General features: G+C 38.5%; 1 protein-coding gene across 4 annotated transcripts in view; it reads left to right on the top strand.

Moving 5' to 3' along the window:
• Positions 1-18,019, top strand: part of DGKI (diacylglycerol kinase iota) — a 396,652-nt gene that overhangs the window by 180,671 nt on the left and 197,962 nt on the right. For all 4 annotated transcript variants that reach the window (XM_054495165.2, XM_054495166.2, XM_054495164.2 and 1 more), the window contains exons 11-13: positions 3,758-3,840; positions 5,877-5,937; positions 16,554-16,667. In XM_054495165.2, coding sequence (XP_054351140.1) covers positions 3,758-3,840; positions 5,877-5,937; positions 16,554-16,667 — 258 coding nt within the window. The remainder of the gene's footprint in view (positions 1-3,757; positions 3,841-5,876; positions 5,938-16,553; positions 16,668-18,019) is intronic.

Here is an 18,019-nt window from a genome sequence, read left to right as displayed (position 1 = left end):
AACTTGGGCTTAAGAGTGTTTCCTCTGGGCACTCATCCTCCTCAGCAGACATCTGTATCAGAGAAGTTCCCATCTTTAGTGAATTAATTTATTTTGTATTGCTCTCCTTCCAGTGAGTTCTGAGATCCTGACGGTACACATGGACAGAGGAGGGGTCTAATACGTATTTATCGAATAAATGAGGCATTCTGTTTGGATTGTTTGAAGCAGTTTGAAATAATTATTTCTTAAGCCCTTCCTCTCATTAATGTATTTTTCTCAGGGCTTTCTTATTGTCTGGGCAGTTGTTCTTTCTATAATCTAGATGATGCCTGCATGATATAAACCAAGACTTAGTAACATAGCAGAGTTTCAGCCTACACTAGAGTTATGGTGCTTTGATGAAGATTGATGAACTGTTTGAACCGACCCATTCTTGATTGCGTCTCCACACCCCCAACAATTGTCATTATGTTTTCCTTTATGAATAATGCACAGAACTTCCTTCTCAGAGCAAGATCATCTCTGTCTTGTTCATTTCTGTATTCTTCTACCTAAAACTGTGCCTGTCACATAGTAGGTGAATGAATGAATCTTGTTCAATCCAGTCACTTCTTGGGAATTTGTATTCTCCTGTTGCACTCTCTGCCTAGTACTTGCTGCTTGGAAGAATAACGTTCTTTTCACTCCTAGGAATACCCATTCTTATAATATCTAAAAAAGTTCTGTGGCCAGTGAGGTATATCTACAATAGCATGCATGGATTGGGATTGGCATATAAGCTGTTTTTTTTTTCATTTAGAGAAAATTAGACTCTTGCACAAAAGTTGCAGTTTTTGTGTTTGGCATTATAGCATGTGATAACTATGAGAGTGTTGGAGAGTTGTTAGTGAGTGACACGTGTCTAAATGAGCAGATTTAATCCTACTATTGAGGAAGAAATGAATTACCCTTCTCCTGGTGAATTAATATTAGTCAAACCATTCAGTTACATTTAATAAATTACCTCTATTAAAGCTTTAAAGTTACTTAACCTAGAGGTAACAGCAGAGTTAATAGAATTCATTTAAACGTGTGAGTTTGATCTTTGTTTCTCCACCCACTAGGTGGAGCATTTTTTCAATGCTTTCTTTTAGATACTTATCATTTTTGGTAATAAATACCATATTTTGGAAAGAAGATTACTTTTTAAAAGATGTAATCATATCATGCCTGAATGTCAACTTCAACAGGGTAGCCATGCCTGTCTAGCAAGTTATCTCTACACAATCGCAGGGATGTTATTCCAATAGACTGCAATAGAAATGGCACCTCTGTGGCCATTCATACCTTTTAGAGAAATTCAAGTTTAAGGAAAACAACCTCTCAATGCTTTTTATTCTTATTTTTTGGAAGATGTTAATTACCTATTAATATTTGCATAATAGAGAGGCTGAAACTGAGATGTGCACTCTACTATAGCAAAGGTGGAAAGGAGTAATTAACATCAACAATTCAAACTACTCTAGGAATCTAAAACTGAACAAAGACTTTTCTAGCAAGTCAGTTGGAAATGTTTTATAAATTAGTTGGTCATTAAAATAACTCCTGCATTACCTATTAAACATAAAAGATTATTCGAGATAATCCCAAACACACTTCATAGCAAGGCTCAGCATGAGAAGAGGGAAAATGATCCAGTATTTTGTGTGTATATAGATCTAAATCTATGTTTGAATTTGATAGGAAGCAAAATATGTCATTTGGTGAAACTGAAGGATTTGTTGTAATTATCAGATAGAATGCGATTTCCTAAAATTATAGCAAGCACATGGTAAGGCAGAACTTTTAAATTATAGGTTTGGCTGGTACATGCAACAAAAGACCTGCATCGGCCTGTGTAACAACAGGAGTAACAATGTGATAATTATAAGCTACACTTTAGAGCTCACATTCTCGTGTAATTTAATAAATAGATTAACAGGCTGCAAAAAAGAAAAGGATTAACATTAACAAAGGTCTGTTTTGTGCCACATACTGTGCTAGATACGTGACTGTTAGTGATTCACTTAATTCTCATACTCACCCTGGAAGGTGGACATCCTTTCTGTTTTATATACTGCATTTCTGCAAGGTTATAAATGCTCATGATTACTCAGAACACTGAAGTTAGTTTGACCTCAAATTTCATACTATGTCCAGTATACTAGGATGACTCTTAAATGCAGCTTATTAGATATACAAACCTAGGCATATTTTAAGAAAGAGCAATTTTGATATCTACTAAAACAACAATATTGTGAGCAACAAACTCGGCTCAACTGGTCAAATATTATTTGCTATGGGTGATAAAATGGGGCATCCTACTCATTTTTAAAGCTCTTTTGGCATTGCTTGATAAAAAGATCCTTCTTGCATTTCTTTTCTTTTTTTTGAGACGGAGTCTCGCTCTTTCTCCCAGGCCGGAGTGTAGTGGCGCTATTGCGGCTCACCGCAAACTCCGCCTCCCGGGTTCACGCCATTCTCCTGCCTCAGCCTCCCAAGTAGCTGGGACTACAGGCGCCCGCCACTGCGCCTGGCTAATTTTTTGTATTTTTAGTAGAGACGGGGTTTCATTGTGTTAGCCAGGATGGTCTCCATCTCCTGATCTCGTGATCTGCCCGCCTCGGCCTCCCAAAGTGCTGGGATTACAGGCGTGAGCCACCACGCCCAGCCCCTTCTTGCATTTCTTGTTTGCTCAATCCACTTTAAAAATGATCTCTAAAGTGACCTTATGTCTGTTGTAATGATGATCTCTATAAATGTCACAGTTACTTAAAATGCCCCAAAAATGTTCATGTGAGAGAGAAGTGTTTGGCTTAAACAAACCAGTATAGGCATGGAGATTGAAAATGTCAAAGTAAGCTGTGATCTTACTGAGGAAGTTTTATATATGTATAAAATAACTGGGAGCCTGGGATACTTTTGCTTCAGTTAGAAAAAACTATTTCTATAAAATTATATGAATACTTAGCTAATACTGCCCATATTTTATATTATACAGACAATAATCTGTACAATAAATTGAAAATTAATGTCAAATTACATAGGCTGACTAATAACTTTTCTATATGGATTTTCATACATTAATGATAGTAAAATAAATATTATTCATTAAGGGCTTACTGCATTTTAAACACTGTGATGTACTTCTCAAAAATTATGGCTTTTAATCCTTGCAACAAGTCTGCAAACTGGGCATTCTTGTCTCTGTCTTAAAGAAAAGGTGGGCTGAGCTAAATGAAATGAAGAAACTTGCCCAGAGTTACACAGGTTAGATAAACATCTAACCTGACATTCAACCTATGGCTATCCATGACCAAAGCCCGTGATTTTAACTACTCTTCCATACTGCTTATAATTAGGTATTATTTTATTTATTTATTCATCATTCATTCACTCACTTATTATTTTTTGAGACAGGCTTTCACTCCTGTCACTCAGGCTGGAGTGCAATGGTGTGATCTCGGCTCACTGCACACTCCGCCTCCTCAGCTGGGACTAAAGGCATGTGTCACCACACCTGGCTAATGTTTGTATTTTTTGTAGAGATGGGATTTTGTCATATTGCCCAGGCTGGTCTCAAACTCCTGGGCTCAAGCAATACACCTGCCTCAGCCTTCCAAGGTGTTGGGATTACAGGCGTGAGCCACCGTGCCCTGTGTATTATTTTAAATAAAAGTATTTATTTTTTAAATGAGCAGTTATTCTTGGGAAATTTCTTCCTATTATTGTCTTTTTGTGTATTTATTTTTTACAGGGAACCAAAGTCCTGCAGATGTTCATGTGGTACCTGAATCCACGGCAAGTGTTTGATCTTTCTCAGGAAGGGCCAAAAGATGCGTAAGTCTGGAAATATTCTCCGTGGTCCATATGTATTTTAGGCAAGTGAGAATTTTCTGCTTCGTTATCTGATTACCTTGTGAGGTATTTCCTGACCATCTGTCATCTACCTTCTCACCTGTACTCTCCTTCCTTTAAAACTTCATCCAAAGTTCTCTCCTACTCTTTATTGGCTTAGTTCCCTTCAAAACATACCTTCTCAGCTATTAACTCAGGATACGTCTAGTGTGTTTGTTACTTACGTATGTGTAACTGTAGGTTGTTCTCCGCAAGTCTGTGAATTGAGAAAGGACTCATTGTTTTTCTATTTCTTCATGTACAACTTTGGAGATGCATATTAATGGAATGTAAATGTATGTCTGTGGAGGGTGGAGCCATGTTTGTTTATGAACATTTGAACTGAAAAGAAAGAGAGAGAGAGTGTGTGTGTGTGTGTGCGTGTGCTTGTGTGTGAGAGAGAGAATCAATTGATTATACCCGAGGACTCTGCACAAATGTGGGGAAGACATATTAATTCCTGCTCAATCCCGTTTCTGAGCTTCTCAGAAATCTCATTCTCTGCTTTTGTTAGAAGTGTTTAAAATAAAGTCTAGATTGTAGGTGACCCATATCCTCTTTCTCCCCTTTGGTTGAGAGGCATGCAGTGGAAAAGACCAAGGACACTTCTGCTGTTCTGTGGTTCCCTGTTTTAAATTCATGTACTAGGATAGTTCAGATGTTATCTGATAAATGTTAGAACACAAGGATACCATTTATTTTTTAATAAGTAACAATATCAGAGGAAAAGGTGATTTCTATAGAAATAGTATTCTTGTATAAAATGGATAAATTACTTACTTTAAGCATGCAGATTAGGAAATATGAAAATTAATTTGTTATTTTCTTAATGTATAAATTTCTGTGCCAGTTGAGTTTGCTGCAGGATTCTTTCTGTCCCTATAATACACACATATATATATTTATATATTTATAAACATATATAGCAGATTTTATATATTTATAAATATATATATAGCAGATTTGCCTTAGCATAATCAAGTACAGAGAATAAAAATAAATATATTTATATATTTATATTTATTTATTTATTTTTATTTTCTGTACTTGATTATGCTAAGGCAAATCTGCTATCCTGGGATGTGCCATTTTAGGAGCTTATTTTTCTCAAGATTTTATCACTTTAGTTAGACCCTAGAGAGACACTTCAGAGGTCACCAGAAAGAACATGGTAGGACAGGAAATATTTTCAGAAAAAACCCATATTTTGTGATTTAAATAGGTGATATTTTCTAGATTACTAGCCTCTAGCAGCTTCACCTAAGCAAAAGATTTAGCAGGGCCAGTGTCAATGCATGTTCCTGAGAGCCAAGAGGAAAGACAAAATGATCTCATTTCAAGCAGAGAAGTTTGAAATAAAGAAAAATCAGTCAATCTTCCCACTTTGGGTTGGAGGTATAAGTGGTGTGTAAGTAACTGAGCTGAGAGAGAGACTAGATGGAATTGTAGATGTGATACCTGTGTTCACATCTGATAGTGGGGAAGCTTCCCCGACTCGCTGAAAAAGATTTCTTAGGATTAAGAGTAGAAAGTATAAGTTAGAAAAAGTAAATACATCCAGGGAAAGCTAATAAATGTAAAGAGGGGATATATAAGGACTATTGATTATCAATTAATGATGATTTTCTTGGGGAAAGGAGAAGAGGAAATGATGGGAAAAGAAAAAGAAGGAAGTCAAAACTAATGAGGAAAATAATGTTGACATATAATAGAAGTTATGGGAAATAAAGGACATCCTAAAATCCCTTAAATTCCAACGTTGATTTATTCATTCAAAAATAATGTCTGATGCCTACACATGTTCCACTTGTGGGAGTCATTCTTCCTGTGGTTATTTGGGACCTATGAAGCATTGTCATCCTCATGATTATACATTTTCTCCAGCGGACACCACCCCTACCCATGTTGTCCCCTGCTTTCTCTCTGCTCTAGCCAGTGAAATGTTCTTTTGTTTACTTTTTCTTCTATTTCCTCTACAGGCTTGAATTGTATAGGAAAGTACCAAATCTGCGAATTCTGGCCTGTGGTGGGGATGGAACGGTAGGTCCCTGAAAGAGAATCCAGTTATCTGCCAACTCTATCTTTCTTATTGTTTTCTTGTGGCACTTCTTTTTATTCATTGCCCGGTCTTTCTAATCCCCTAACACATGTATATCTGTCATGTGACTCATAGCCCCTCAGAGTAACAAGGGACTTTGTTATTGTTCTTATGAATACATACTTGATCCTTCTAATGTGTGCTTCACTCCCTCAACTATGCTGTATTCTTTCCTGTGCCATGAAGTAGGGATGTGGTCAAATCCTTAAAATGAAGGTGATAGATAGATAAATTCCTTTTAAAATGTAAGCTGAACTGTTTCCATTTATTCTTAATAATTTGGCCACAGTAGGGAGAAATACATGGACACAATTGAATTATTATGTTTTGTTTTTATTAGTGGGAATAAAACTCAGAATATTGACTGTTGTTTTGCCTTAAAGATTATTAATTGGTCCTATTTATGTTCTTTTTTATTGATATATTTTACATGTATATGGGGTATGTGTGATATTTTGTTATATGCATAGAATGTATAATGATCAAGTCAAGGTTTGGAGGTATCCATTACCTAGAGTATCATTTCTATGTGTTGGGAACATTTCAAGTTCTCTTTTCTAGCTGCTTTGAAATATATAATACATTGTTGCTAACTGTACTCACCCTACTCTGCCGTTGAACATTAGAACTTATTCCTTCTGACTGTATGTTTGTATTCATTTATGAAAAAAACGTGGAATTGGGCTGAAGTTTAATATCATGGATATATTTTCTCCTGTTTATTATGCCTCATCGGTTTTCTCCATTTGGCCTCTACTTATGGTGATATATTTAACAAAGTAAAGAAATGAGGATCATGACATTTAGATTGTGTTGCCTGGTGGTTCTTTTTCTTCCGGGTTTGGAATCTGATCTCATAGGATCTACGATTGTATTATGAACTATCTTTAGCTTTTCTCTAATTTCCCTAATTAGAATGTTTTATTCTCAAAGGTAGCAACAAAATCTTCAAATACTCTCTCTCTTAGCACATAAGCACTTAATGTAGGGTTGGATACACATTATATACCAATAAATGCAATGAGAATGAAATAGAACTGTGATTTTTTATTGGTCTCTCAGATACTGTGTGGAGAGTAAAAACAATGTTCAGTTGGGAAAAATAGTCTTTATCTTTCTTCAAGGTTCATATTACACGTTATTAGTTTATAAAATTCATTATAATGTCTTACAGCAAAGAAGCCAAACCTATTTAACTTTTTTAAACCCAACGTTTTTCAAAATTATTTGGCCATGGAATTTTTTTTCCCCACACAATACCAATTTCAATTGATTTTAGTGTTCTAGGGAGATAAATTTAAGGGATATGATAGGGCAAAATTTCCCAACTTTCTTTAGTAAGAATTACATCCAAATGAACCCTCTGAGGATGGATATACTGTGTTCTTCCTAACTTAAGCATTCCCCAGCTTAGTTATCTTTAATGAAAGGGTAAACTCACTGTGACTCTTTACCATACCCATAGTTATCTTCCTTATTTTAGCATCTACTTGCCTTCTCATGTGACTTCAGCAACTCACTCACATCTTTTCTCCTTTTCTAAACCTCAGTGACAAAAAGAGAAAAGTTGAGGATGTCGTCCTTCCTCTTTCTTAACTCGAATCCACATAAGCTACGCATAACATCCCCAGATATTGGACTTCTTTGTTGCCTTGGGTGCTCCACCTCCCAGGCCTCCCTTTCTCCATGGAAACTCCCATTCCACCTCTCCCTCCCTCATTCTCTCTCTTTTCTTCTTCCTTTTCTTTTCCTTTTTTTTTTTTTTTTTTTTTTTTTGAGACGGAGTCTCACTCTGTTGCCCAGGCTGGAGTGCAGTGGCACAATCTCAGCTCACTGCAACCTCTGCCTCCCAGGTTCAAGCGATTCTCTTGCCTCAGCCTCCCAAGTAGTTGGGACTACAGGCACGTGCCACCACAGCGGGCTAATTTTTGTATTTTTAGTAGAGACGACGTTTCACCGTGTTAGCCAGGATGGTCTCAATCTCCTGACCTCATGATCCACCCGCCTTGGCCTCCCAAAGTGCTGGGATTACAGGTGTGAACCACCCTGCCTGCCAGTTTTCCTTCTTTACTCAGCAGATATGTGGAGGAAGCACTGTGCTAGGTCATGTAGTATTGAGATATTCTCTGCAATTAGATGAATATTTGAAAGTATGGGATTCCAATGAATAAAAGATAAAGGGGAAGGAGACCCAAGTCCACACACTTGTGAAACGTATAATTATGGGTCCTGAGCCAAAGTCCAAAAGGAAAATAAATGAAAAAATAGAAGAATAGGACAACCACCAGTCTGTTCTGTCAAGTAAACAAACCAAAAAAGGAGTTTCAAGAAAGAGGCAGTAGTTACATTTTTAAGGAGAGACTGAAAAGTTACCATTGAATATGGAATTTCAAGAAAGCAGTTTCAATAGAGTATGTAGGGCAAAACCCAGAATGATGAGTAAGTGAAAGTTGGTACAATCTTAATAAATTCCTAATGGCCAGATCTGATTACAGTTTCGAATGTCTGTGATCTCTGTGATGCCATTGTCAGCCTCCTGACATGTAGACTACCTACTTCTCCTACTTTTCATATCCAGTCTTTTCAAGCAACTCTTCATTAATGATACCATAACTTATGAGTGTTCCATAAGGGTAACTAATTTTTTTTAATGTGGTATGTACTTTTTCCTCTTAGGGACATTATCTATATTTTAACTTCTGTTTTTACCTCCTCTGATGTAATTCGCAAATGTACTAGTCATTTACACTTGGGTGCCCCATGGCCACTTGCATTCAGCATGCCTAAAATAAAAGTAGTACGTTTACCCTAGAGTTGGTGCATTTAAACTAATTATTTTTGTCAGTGGTAACATCTGTAGTTAAAATACTCAGAATCAAAACTTTGCTTATCTTTTACCTTATGTAAACCCAAGTTTTATTTAATTTACCTTGTTAGAATAAGATGTTTTGTGAAAAACATGGGGTATATGAAATGTTTATCATGGTATGTGATAGATATTTGTTTGTTTTGTTAGTTTAGAAAATGAAACTTTTAATTGTGGGTGGAGGCAGAGTTTATATAGAGGAAACAGCCTGAGGAATTCATGAAGAAAACTGCTGGCTTTAGGCAAGTGGAGTATAATTCTGAATTCAGGTATATATTTGACATAAGGTATTCAGCCTTTAGTTAGTGAGAACATCTATCACTGTAGAAGCTGGCAGAATGCTGCCAGTAAAGTGACAAAGCTTAGGGAGAAATCAGAAATTGAATATTTTTCACTGACTGGGATGAGGCTATATTACCCCATAACCATATTAGTTTAAATTAAGAGTATTATTTAAGGTATAGAAAGTATTATTTAAGGTATAGAAAGTTTGCATTACTTTGGAAAAAAGTTCTTAGGCTTCAATATTAGCTACTTTAATTGTATATTCTTTAAAAAATACATGAAAGGCCAGGTGTGGTGGCTCACACCTATAATCCCAGCACTTTGGGAGGCCGAGGTGAGTGCATCACTTGAGGTCAGGAGTCTGAGATCAGCTTGGCCAATCTGATGAAACACCATCTCTATTAAAAATACAAAAATTAGTCGGGCATGGTGGTGCACACCTGTAATCCCAGCTACTTGGGAGGTTGAGGCAGGAGAATCGCATGAACCCAGGAGGTGGAGGTGGCAGTGAGCTGAGATTGCACTACTGCACTCCAGCCTGGGTGACACAGTAAGACTCTGTCTCAAAAAAAAAAAAAAATATGAGAAAGCAGAGGGAAACATTCCCCAATAATGCACTTGGAAGTGGAGGTGAAAGAGGTGGTTCTGCCCTCATTTCTGTGACCTTTGGCAAGTTCCTTAACCTCTTTTGAGACCTTCTAAATCTACAAAGAAATGCATTCAGATCTCTAAGGTTCTTATAGCTGTAGCATTATAATAATATAGGCTATTGTTCAAGGGAACTTTAATGCAAGCCACATTTGTACAATTTTGAATTTTCTAGAAGGTACTTTTAAAAAGGTAAAAAGCAGGTGAAATTAATTTATAATATATTTTATTTATCTAAAATAGTATTATTTCAATGTGTTAATTTATAAACATTGTTAAGATATTTTATGTTCTATTTGTACAGTCTTCAAAATCTAGCATATATTTTATACTTACAGCACATCCAATTTGGATTAGCTATATTCGAGTGCTGGATCACCACATGTGGCCAATGGCTGCTACGTTGGACAGTGCAGGTGTAGTCTGTTCGTTACTGGCTTGCACAGTTCAGAGGCTGTCACATAGTTACAGCTGTCAGATGGTCTGATCCCATTTTCAGATCTCTGGGCTGCAATAAAATTCAGCTAACTCAAGAATGATCTCAAACCTTCATGTTTATAAATGAGAAATAGCCTGTCTTTGGTTATGTGATAAATTTGTATTTTCTCACTTCCTTGGCCACGTTGACACCTATTCAACTCCCGATGGCTGTCACCCTGCTGAAATATTGATGAGCACCTGAACTGATCTCCTGAGGCTCACGTACCCTCATTATGGCTCCTTAAGGTGTGTGACCCATGGTCCCTATCTATCTGGCTCCTGATTTTGGTGAACTTGGCTGGATCTGCCAGTCCACCTTTAACCATTTTAATTATTTCCAAAAGGCCTGACATTAAGTTGACTCCAGCCATCCACTTCATGCTTATTTCTTGTTCTATTGGCTTCTCTAGATAAAAAGACATCCCAAATGGTAGGCATCCCCATGCCCTGACTCACCACAGCCAGTGCAAAGAAGGAAGTATTATTTTCCTTTAATCGATAGGGACAATCCCTCATCCTGAGCCCCTTTCCTCATTCATCCTCAGCCTAGTTATATTTCATCCTCTCTCACTGAGTAAGCACACAGTGTACCTTCAGTGTGGATTCTATATTGTTTCAAGAAAAGATCATATTCTGACTTTTATCTTGATTTCTTTTGGGCTAATTTTAAGCACATTTCTTTTAACACATGTTGGCTTTATTAAGTGCAAACATACATTAAAATATCAAAAGGAAGAATTATCATGCACATATTCAAAAGGGTCCCCCAGTCATCCAATACTGTGTGGTCATTTTCTTTCAGAGTTCAGCAAAACTCGTGTTTTCCTTTGATTTCCAAACATGAGTGTCCTTTGCTTTTTGGCCTGCATGTACTACAAGGTAGTGCAACGTGCATCTGTTCTGTTGGAAGAAAATATCAGTTCGCTGTCATCTCCACCCTTCAGCCACCCCTCATGTTAGTATACTGCAGAATGAAAATATTGCTCAAAATGCACTTGATAAACATTCAGTGACAACTAATGCTAAAAACGGACAGATGGTGGCAGCATTGACCAGCTGCTGCTATGCATGGCTGCTCAGGGACAAAGCGGAGGACCTGGTGTTCTCTATCTCAGCCCTGCTTTTCCTAGGAAGGAAGGAAAGAACTTTGCAAGCTGGAAAATCATTAGGCCCAATCAGGATAACTTTCTTCAGTTCTGGTGGAAAATATACCAAGTGCAATAAGTTGCAGTTAATTAAATAATTTAATTGAAAGGATGCTAGGTGAGCTGGTGGAGATGATTTGGGAAAATACGAAAGCCGTGGCAGAGTTCCTGCCCGTAGAAACTTTCAATGTGCAGTCTGGACTTCAGGTGGAAACAGGTTCCGGATTACTGTAAAGACAGAGCTTCCAGTAACAGCTTTTAGATCCTTTGTGAAGTTTTTCTCTAAGGACAAAGACACAGATTGTTTCCCAAGATTTTTTATGTCTCCTGCTATTGTAAGTGTGTATTTGTTTCCATTTTGTTTTTTTATAGCCCCTTTTTTACTGCAGGGTATCTCTGCTTTTACTGTTCTTTATAGTCTGCAAAAGAAAGGCTTTCTGATTTGATGGCAGCCAAAGGTGGGGCTGATTTGCAAATTCAGGGCTCAAGTGGAGAAATGGGAAGAGGGCATTTTGCTTCTAGGAAACTGGACCTTTATTGATGAAGTGAGAAAAGAGGAAGAAAAATCTAGCTGAGTCATAGTAGCTAATGTTAGTTTAGCATTTCCTGTTTGTCAGGCACTAGCTAAGCAATGTCTACACATGAGTTGATGAAGCAACTCTAAAAGACAGGCATTATTGTTACTCTTGCTATACAGATGTGAGGGGAGCTTAGAGAGATTAAATGACTTGCCTAAACTCACTCAGCCAGTTTGTGGTGGAGCTGAACTCCCTGCTGCTCAGCTTGGTGCCCCACACTTCTGCGCTGTGCTGTCTTCCGGGAATGCTGGCTGTTGGGGAGTGCTGATAGAGCTGCTGGCTGAGAAAAACTATTCAGGAGCTGTGGAGGGGCGATATAGACCAGCCTCAGCCAGAGAACTATTAGCCTAATGTTGGTTGTCTGTGGGAGAATTTCAAGACAAAACAAAATCTGTGCTGTGAAAGGCAGGAGGCCTTTGATGACTCCAAGGGTGATGGAATGATGAAATGCAAGATTTTCTGCTTATATTCAGGAGACAATGAATATTTGATCATTTGGCTACAGAAAAAAGGAGACAGAATCTATTTATCTGGTTCATAAAGCAAATCGAATGATGAGAGGCGAAGCACTTTTACATTCACACCCTGTGTACTTGTCCTTTTCTGCATAGACCAAGGGTAAAAGGAGAAGAAATGGTGAGAAATCCAGGCACCCTGTGGGCTCTGCCTTTGTGAGGAATCATAGCTCAGTATCACGAGAACTCCTGACAACCTTCTCTGAGAAAACAAATAGGAACACAGCCTAGAAGATTTGAATGAGGGCTATTAGAAGACACAGCATCGGCTGGGTGTGGTGGCTCATGCCTGTAATCCTAGCACTTTGGCAGGCGGAACACTTTGAGCTCAGGAGTTTGAGACCAGCCTGGGCAACATGGCAAAAGCCCCCCATCTCTACAAAAAATGCAAAAATTAGCCAGGTGTGGTGACTTGCACCTGTAGTCCCAGCTGCTCGGGAGGCTGAGGCTGGAGAATCGCTTGAGCCCATGAGGTAGAGGCTGCAGTGAGCTGAGATTGCACCACTCCAGACTGGGCAACAGAGTGAAACTCTGTCTCAAAAAAGACAAAAAAAAAAAAAAAAAAAAAAGACACAGCATCGATTCATAGAAGTTATGGGACATGTCACGTACTTCAAAGTCATTTGGAAATTGTGTTCCATGGGCAGTGAATTAACCCCCTAACGTTCCATCTGTTTTAGTATTAGCATTCCTCCTGCAATGTGGAATTGTTTCTTCTTTGCAAGCTCATCTTCACAGGGAGTTGCTTTATTTGATTTTTACTTTTCTATCTCTGAATCACTTTGGTTTCTAGTAATATTGAATTGTTTTCAGGACTTTCAGATGAAAGCTGGGTTTTTCTGTAGATTCCTATGGCTCCATCCTGGGGAGATGGCAGGGGTATGTCATTGGGCTTTTGGGAAGTCGGGTCCAGCACTTACCAGAGTGAGGCTTTCTGGGCTTCTTTCAGCCCTAGCAAGTCTCACCTTTCTGTGGGCCATGACCTCAGACTGGTTTTCACATTCCTCCCTCCTCTCTTCCTCCCTGCTATGGGAGAGCCTTGCTCCAGAACAGCTTGCTGTCAGTAGGGGATGCACTTTTATTTCTCCATTATCAGGCAAAAGCCAAAATCCTGGCTTCCTCTGCTATTTGCAAGAGCAGGAGCCAAGCTGATCCAAGCCTTTACCCCAGCTCTGCCACTTTGTATTTTTTTCTGGCCTGTTGAAGCTGTGTCTTTTTTTTTTCTTTTCTATCATTGTTGTGTCTGAGTGAAATGGGATATTGAAAGTGTCAACTCATAGCATTTTCTTTACCCAGAAAAGAGAGACATATTTCAAGCGAGCATAAGAAACATGTCTAATTTAAATCTGCTTGAAAGAAAATGGGCTGACTTGGGAGTACAAATCGTAAAGGAGAGGTTGAATGATTGTCTCTTAGAGAAGTTTTAAAGAGAATGCCTTCTTCTTCCTTCTTTGGAAGGGGTGGTGAGTTAGATTTCTACTGAGTTCTCTCGTGGGTCTGTGAGTGTGGCTCTATTCAGGGCTGTTGTTTCTGCAGTTGGTGATCCCGGATGGGTGGGCTTTTTCTGGGTGTTTATGTCCTTTTTATGGCCTTTAAGATTCCTTCTTGCAGTTTATTAGAACTATCTACTTTTACTGTGTTTAATTTTTGCTTTTAGCAGTGCAGAAACAATGTCAAGCACAAACATCAGAACTAATTTAGCATCAGACATTTTTGCTTGGACTTCGGTAGCCAGCTTTGTTGGTATTGCACGTAAAAGAAGAGACTAAAGAAGCTCTGGGTCAGAATCTAAGGATCTGTCTGGGAGTAAGTTCCCCAGTTTAGTGAAATGGACTGACTTTTTGACACTTATAGGTCTGGAATTTTAGTTACCACATTGGGTGAACCATGTGGTCTGCCTTTTTAGAAGATAAACACAGTTTTAGACATAATTGGTAGATGAGCAAGTTTTACATCCTGGGAAGTCATCTTTGTGGAGGAGAAATAATTTTAGATGGAAGTCAGGAGAACCAACGTTACCATGACTCTGACACTTCTAATCATTTAGTCTTGAGAAAATTCCATGGTTTTTTTGCACCTCAGTTTATCAATCTCCAAGTTCACTGAATTTGATTAAGCAATGTTTAAGGTTTCTTCATCTCCACAGGTTCCAAAAATCACATGCCACTGCTTCCAGGAGGGTCTGGCCATATCCAGAAGGGGGTTGAGTTCTTTATTTAAAGGCTCCCTACACCTTAGCAGTTTAGGAGTTGGCCACTGGTGTTAAGCATTCCTATTTTTGAATGCCATCTCTATCGTGTAAACCATGTGATACTAAGGAGGTCACTTACCCTTCCAATTCTCTGTTTCCTTATCTATAAGATGGAAATGAAAATTACATTAATATCTATCTTACAGAGAATGTCTTAAAGTTTAATACAATAATTCATTAAAGGACTTTGCTCAGGCATGGCACATAGAAAGGCATCGGTATGGGCCTGGCATGGTGGCTCATGCCTGTAATCCCAGCACTTTGGGAGGCCGAGGTGGGTGGATCACAAGGTCAGGAGATCGAGACCATCCTGGCTAACATGGTGAAACCCCGTCTCTACTAAAAATACAAAAAATTAGCCGGGCGTGGTGGCACACGCCTGTAGTCGCAGCTACTTGGGAGGCTGAGGCAGGAGAACGGCGTGAACCCAGGAAGTGGAGCTTGCAGTGAGCTGAGATCTTGCCGCTGCACTCCAGCCTGGATGACCGATCGAGACTCCGTCTCAAAAAAAAAAAAAAAAAAAGAAAGCATCGGTATGTCCATGTTTGTGTTACTGTGAACTCCTCGAGGCAATCTTTCTATCTTATCTGTCACAGCCTAGCTCATTTATCTCTTTATTTTGATTGCTTAGTTCTGGGTTTTATATGAAGTAGTGTTCAATAAACAAACGATCTAGTATTTTCAAGAAGCATGACTCATACAAATATAGAATGAGTACATGTCAAAAAATTTGCTTAGCTCTTTAATGAGGGAATCTGCAAGATAGTAAAGCTGACTTATCAGAACTAGAGAAAAAGAATTATGTACTTTGTATCAAAATAATTTTTCTAAATTTGATGCAAAACTGATCAACGTCCTATGAGAGAATAAACCTATAAACTTTGAAGCAATCATCTCTTCTTGACATTTGTGTCTCTATAGGACAGAAATCTATGTTAACCTACAGTTACACAATTCTTAGATAGGCCTGTGAAACACTATTTTAGTATGACATTATAAGGACATTCAAACTCCTTTTTGCCATTTCAAATTTTGGTCAATTTTTCTAATTAGTTATAAGACTAAACCCAAAGTATTATTTATCTTAGAAAAAGATTAAACAGGGATATGATTCTAGTATATAAATATCAATTTCCTGCCTAAACTTATAATAGGTACTAGGTCTGTCCATAATTATGTTTTCATAATGTTTCATTAAGGAAAATAGAGGGATATTCAGGAAAACACTATCAATTTCCAAGATGATGCTATAGAAGGCAACCATTTAATAAGTACTTACATGGGCCATGTACCATGTTAAGTCCTTTATGTACATTTTAGTTTAATTAGTAAACAATCGTGTGAGGTACGTATTATTATCCCCATTTTGAAAATCAAGTAAATGAGTCTCAGATTAAATAATTTAGTCAAGGTTATGCAGCCAGCATGAGTCAGAATTGAAATTCAGTCTGATTCTGAGTTTTATATTCCCTCCTGTGCCCTGTTATACTACCAAAGTCTTAAACTCTGAGAAATTTACAAGTGCGTTTCTCATTAAACACACACATGAATGGTTTAGTTTTGCTTGTGTGATAGAACATGTGCAAAATGGTCCTTTTTCCTTTAACCATTTTGAAACTGCCTGTGATAAGCAACCTTTCTGTTCCCTACTCACTGAATTAAAACATACATGTTTTAAAGAAAAATAAAACCATTCTGTTTAGCTCTTGGAAGCCTCTGTTTCTCAAACTGTTTTCTTTGTAACTTATTTATCTTTCTTATATCTCTTCTGGCCCCCGATACGCCTGTAGGTGGGCTGGATCCTTTCCATCCTGGATGAACTGCAGCTGAGCCCTCAGCCTCCTGTGGGGGTCCTTCCTCTGGGGACTGGGAATGACCTGGCTCGAACTCTCAACTGGGGAGGGGTAAGAACTGCTCTCGGGGACTGCCCATATCATCAAACAACAAACCGGATTCCAGATCCACTGATGTTCTAATGGAAGAGGGGGGTACTGCTGCTGCTGTCCAAGGCATGGGTTAGAGTTGAGAATCAAAGTGCCCTTGAGCCCTTGTTTGATCTGGTAGCTTCTTCAGTTTAAACTTATAATCAGCTAGAAGGGAAAGGAAAGCTTGGTATGAGAGAAATATAGTGGTTAGTACACGGGCCTGCGGCTTTTTGAGGTATCCACTAAAAGACAGTGGGTGAGTTTGGCCTCAAGTCTGCATGCAAAAGGATCATACAGACTTCAGTTAATCCAGACTCTCAGCCCCAGCTAGGATAGCAAATCTGGTTCAACTTTACACACCTTACTTGGGAGAGTTACGACTTTTTTTTTAGCGTTTTGTTTTGTTTTGTTTTGATTAGTGTCATCAGAGCTTTGGCTGTATAGGTACTTACCTGTCCTTTCCACAATGAAGCCAACTTCAGGCAAGCTTGGGGGAAATTGTTCTGCAGTCACTAAACAGCCATTTATTTACTTATGTATGTTATAGTACTAAGATAGTAAGAAGGCACAATATATATACATATACTGTGTATTTATACATATGCATACACATATACAGCCCCAGCAACATTTTTTTTTTCTTTTTTGAGATGGAGTCTTGTTCTGTCACCAGGCTAAAGTGCAGTGGTACAATCTCAGCTCACTGCAACCTCCACCCCCCAGGTTCAAGCAATTCTTCTGCCTCAACCTCCCGAGTAGCTGGAATTACAGGTGCCTGCCACCCTGTGCAGCTAATTTTTTTTTTATGTTTATTAGAGACAGGGTTTCGCCATGTTGGCCAGGCTGGTCTCAAACTCCTGACCTCGTGATCCACCAGCCTAAGCCTCCCAAAGTGCTGGGATTACAGGCGTGAGTCACTGCACCTGGTCCCCACCAACTTTTTATCTGCTCATATGAAAGCATTACCTGGGCTGAGCTCTGTGAAAATTATATTCAGATATTTAGCAGATGCTAGCTGACCTTTGGGCAAATTAACCTTCCACAGGTCTTTTTTTAAAGTAGGCAGTGTAGAAATAAAAAACATATTTACATGGGGCAACTAAGGTTATCATCAGTGTTAACTTCTCCCTTCCAAATCAGAGACTTGAATATCCTATTGAGGATAGTCTATAGTGCTGTCAGTAATGGATCTTCAAGGATTAAGTAGCTCCCTAACAGGGCCATTCCTCAGTGAGAGAATGGTGTCTTCCAAGGAGGTCAGGGAGAGGTGATTGAGAGGGAATGTTAATAGATAAGCATTGTCAATCCCATCCCTGCTTGATTCTTTCCCT

This window comes from Pongo pygmaeus, chromosome 6 (genome assembly GCF_028885625.2).
Source record: "Pongo pygmaeus isolate AG05252 chromosome 6, NHGRI_mPonPyg2-v2.0_pri, whole genome shotgun sequence".
Lineage (NCBI taxonomy): Eukaryota > Metazoa > Chordata > Mammalia > Primates > Hominidae > Pongo > Pongo pygmaeus.
This window is presented reverse-complemented; position numbering and strand designations above follow the sequence as displayed.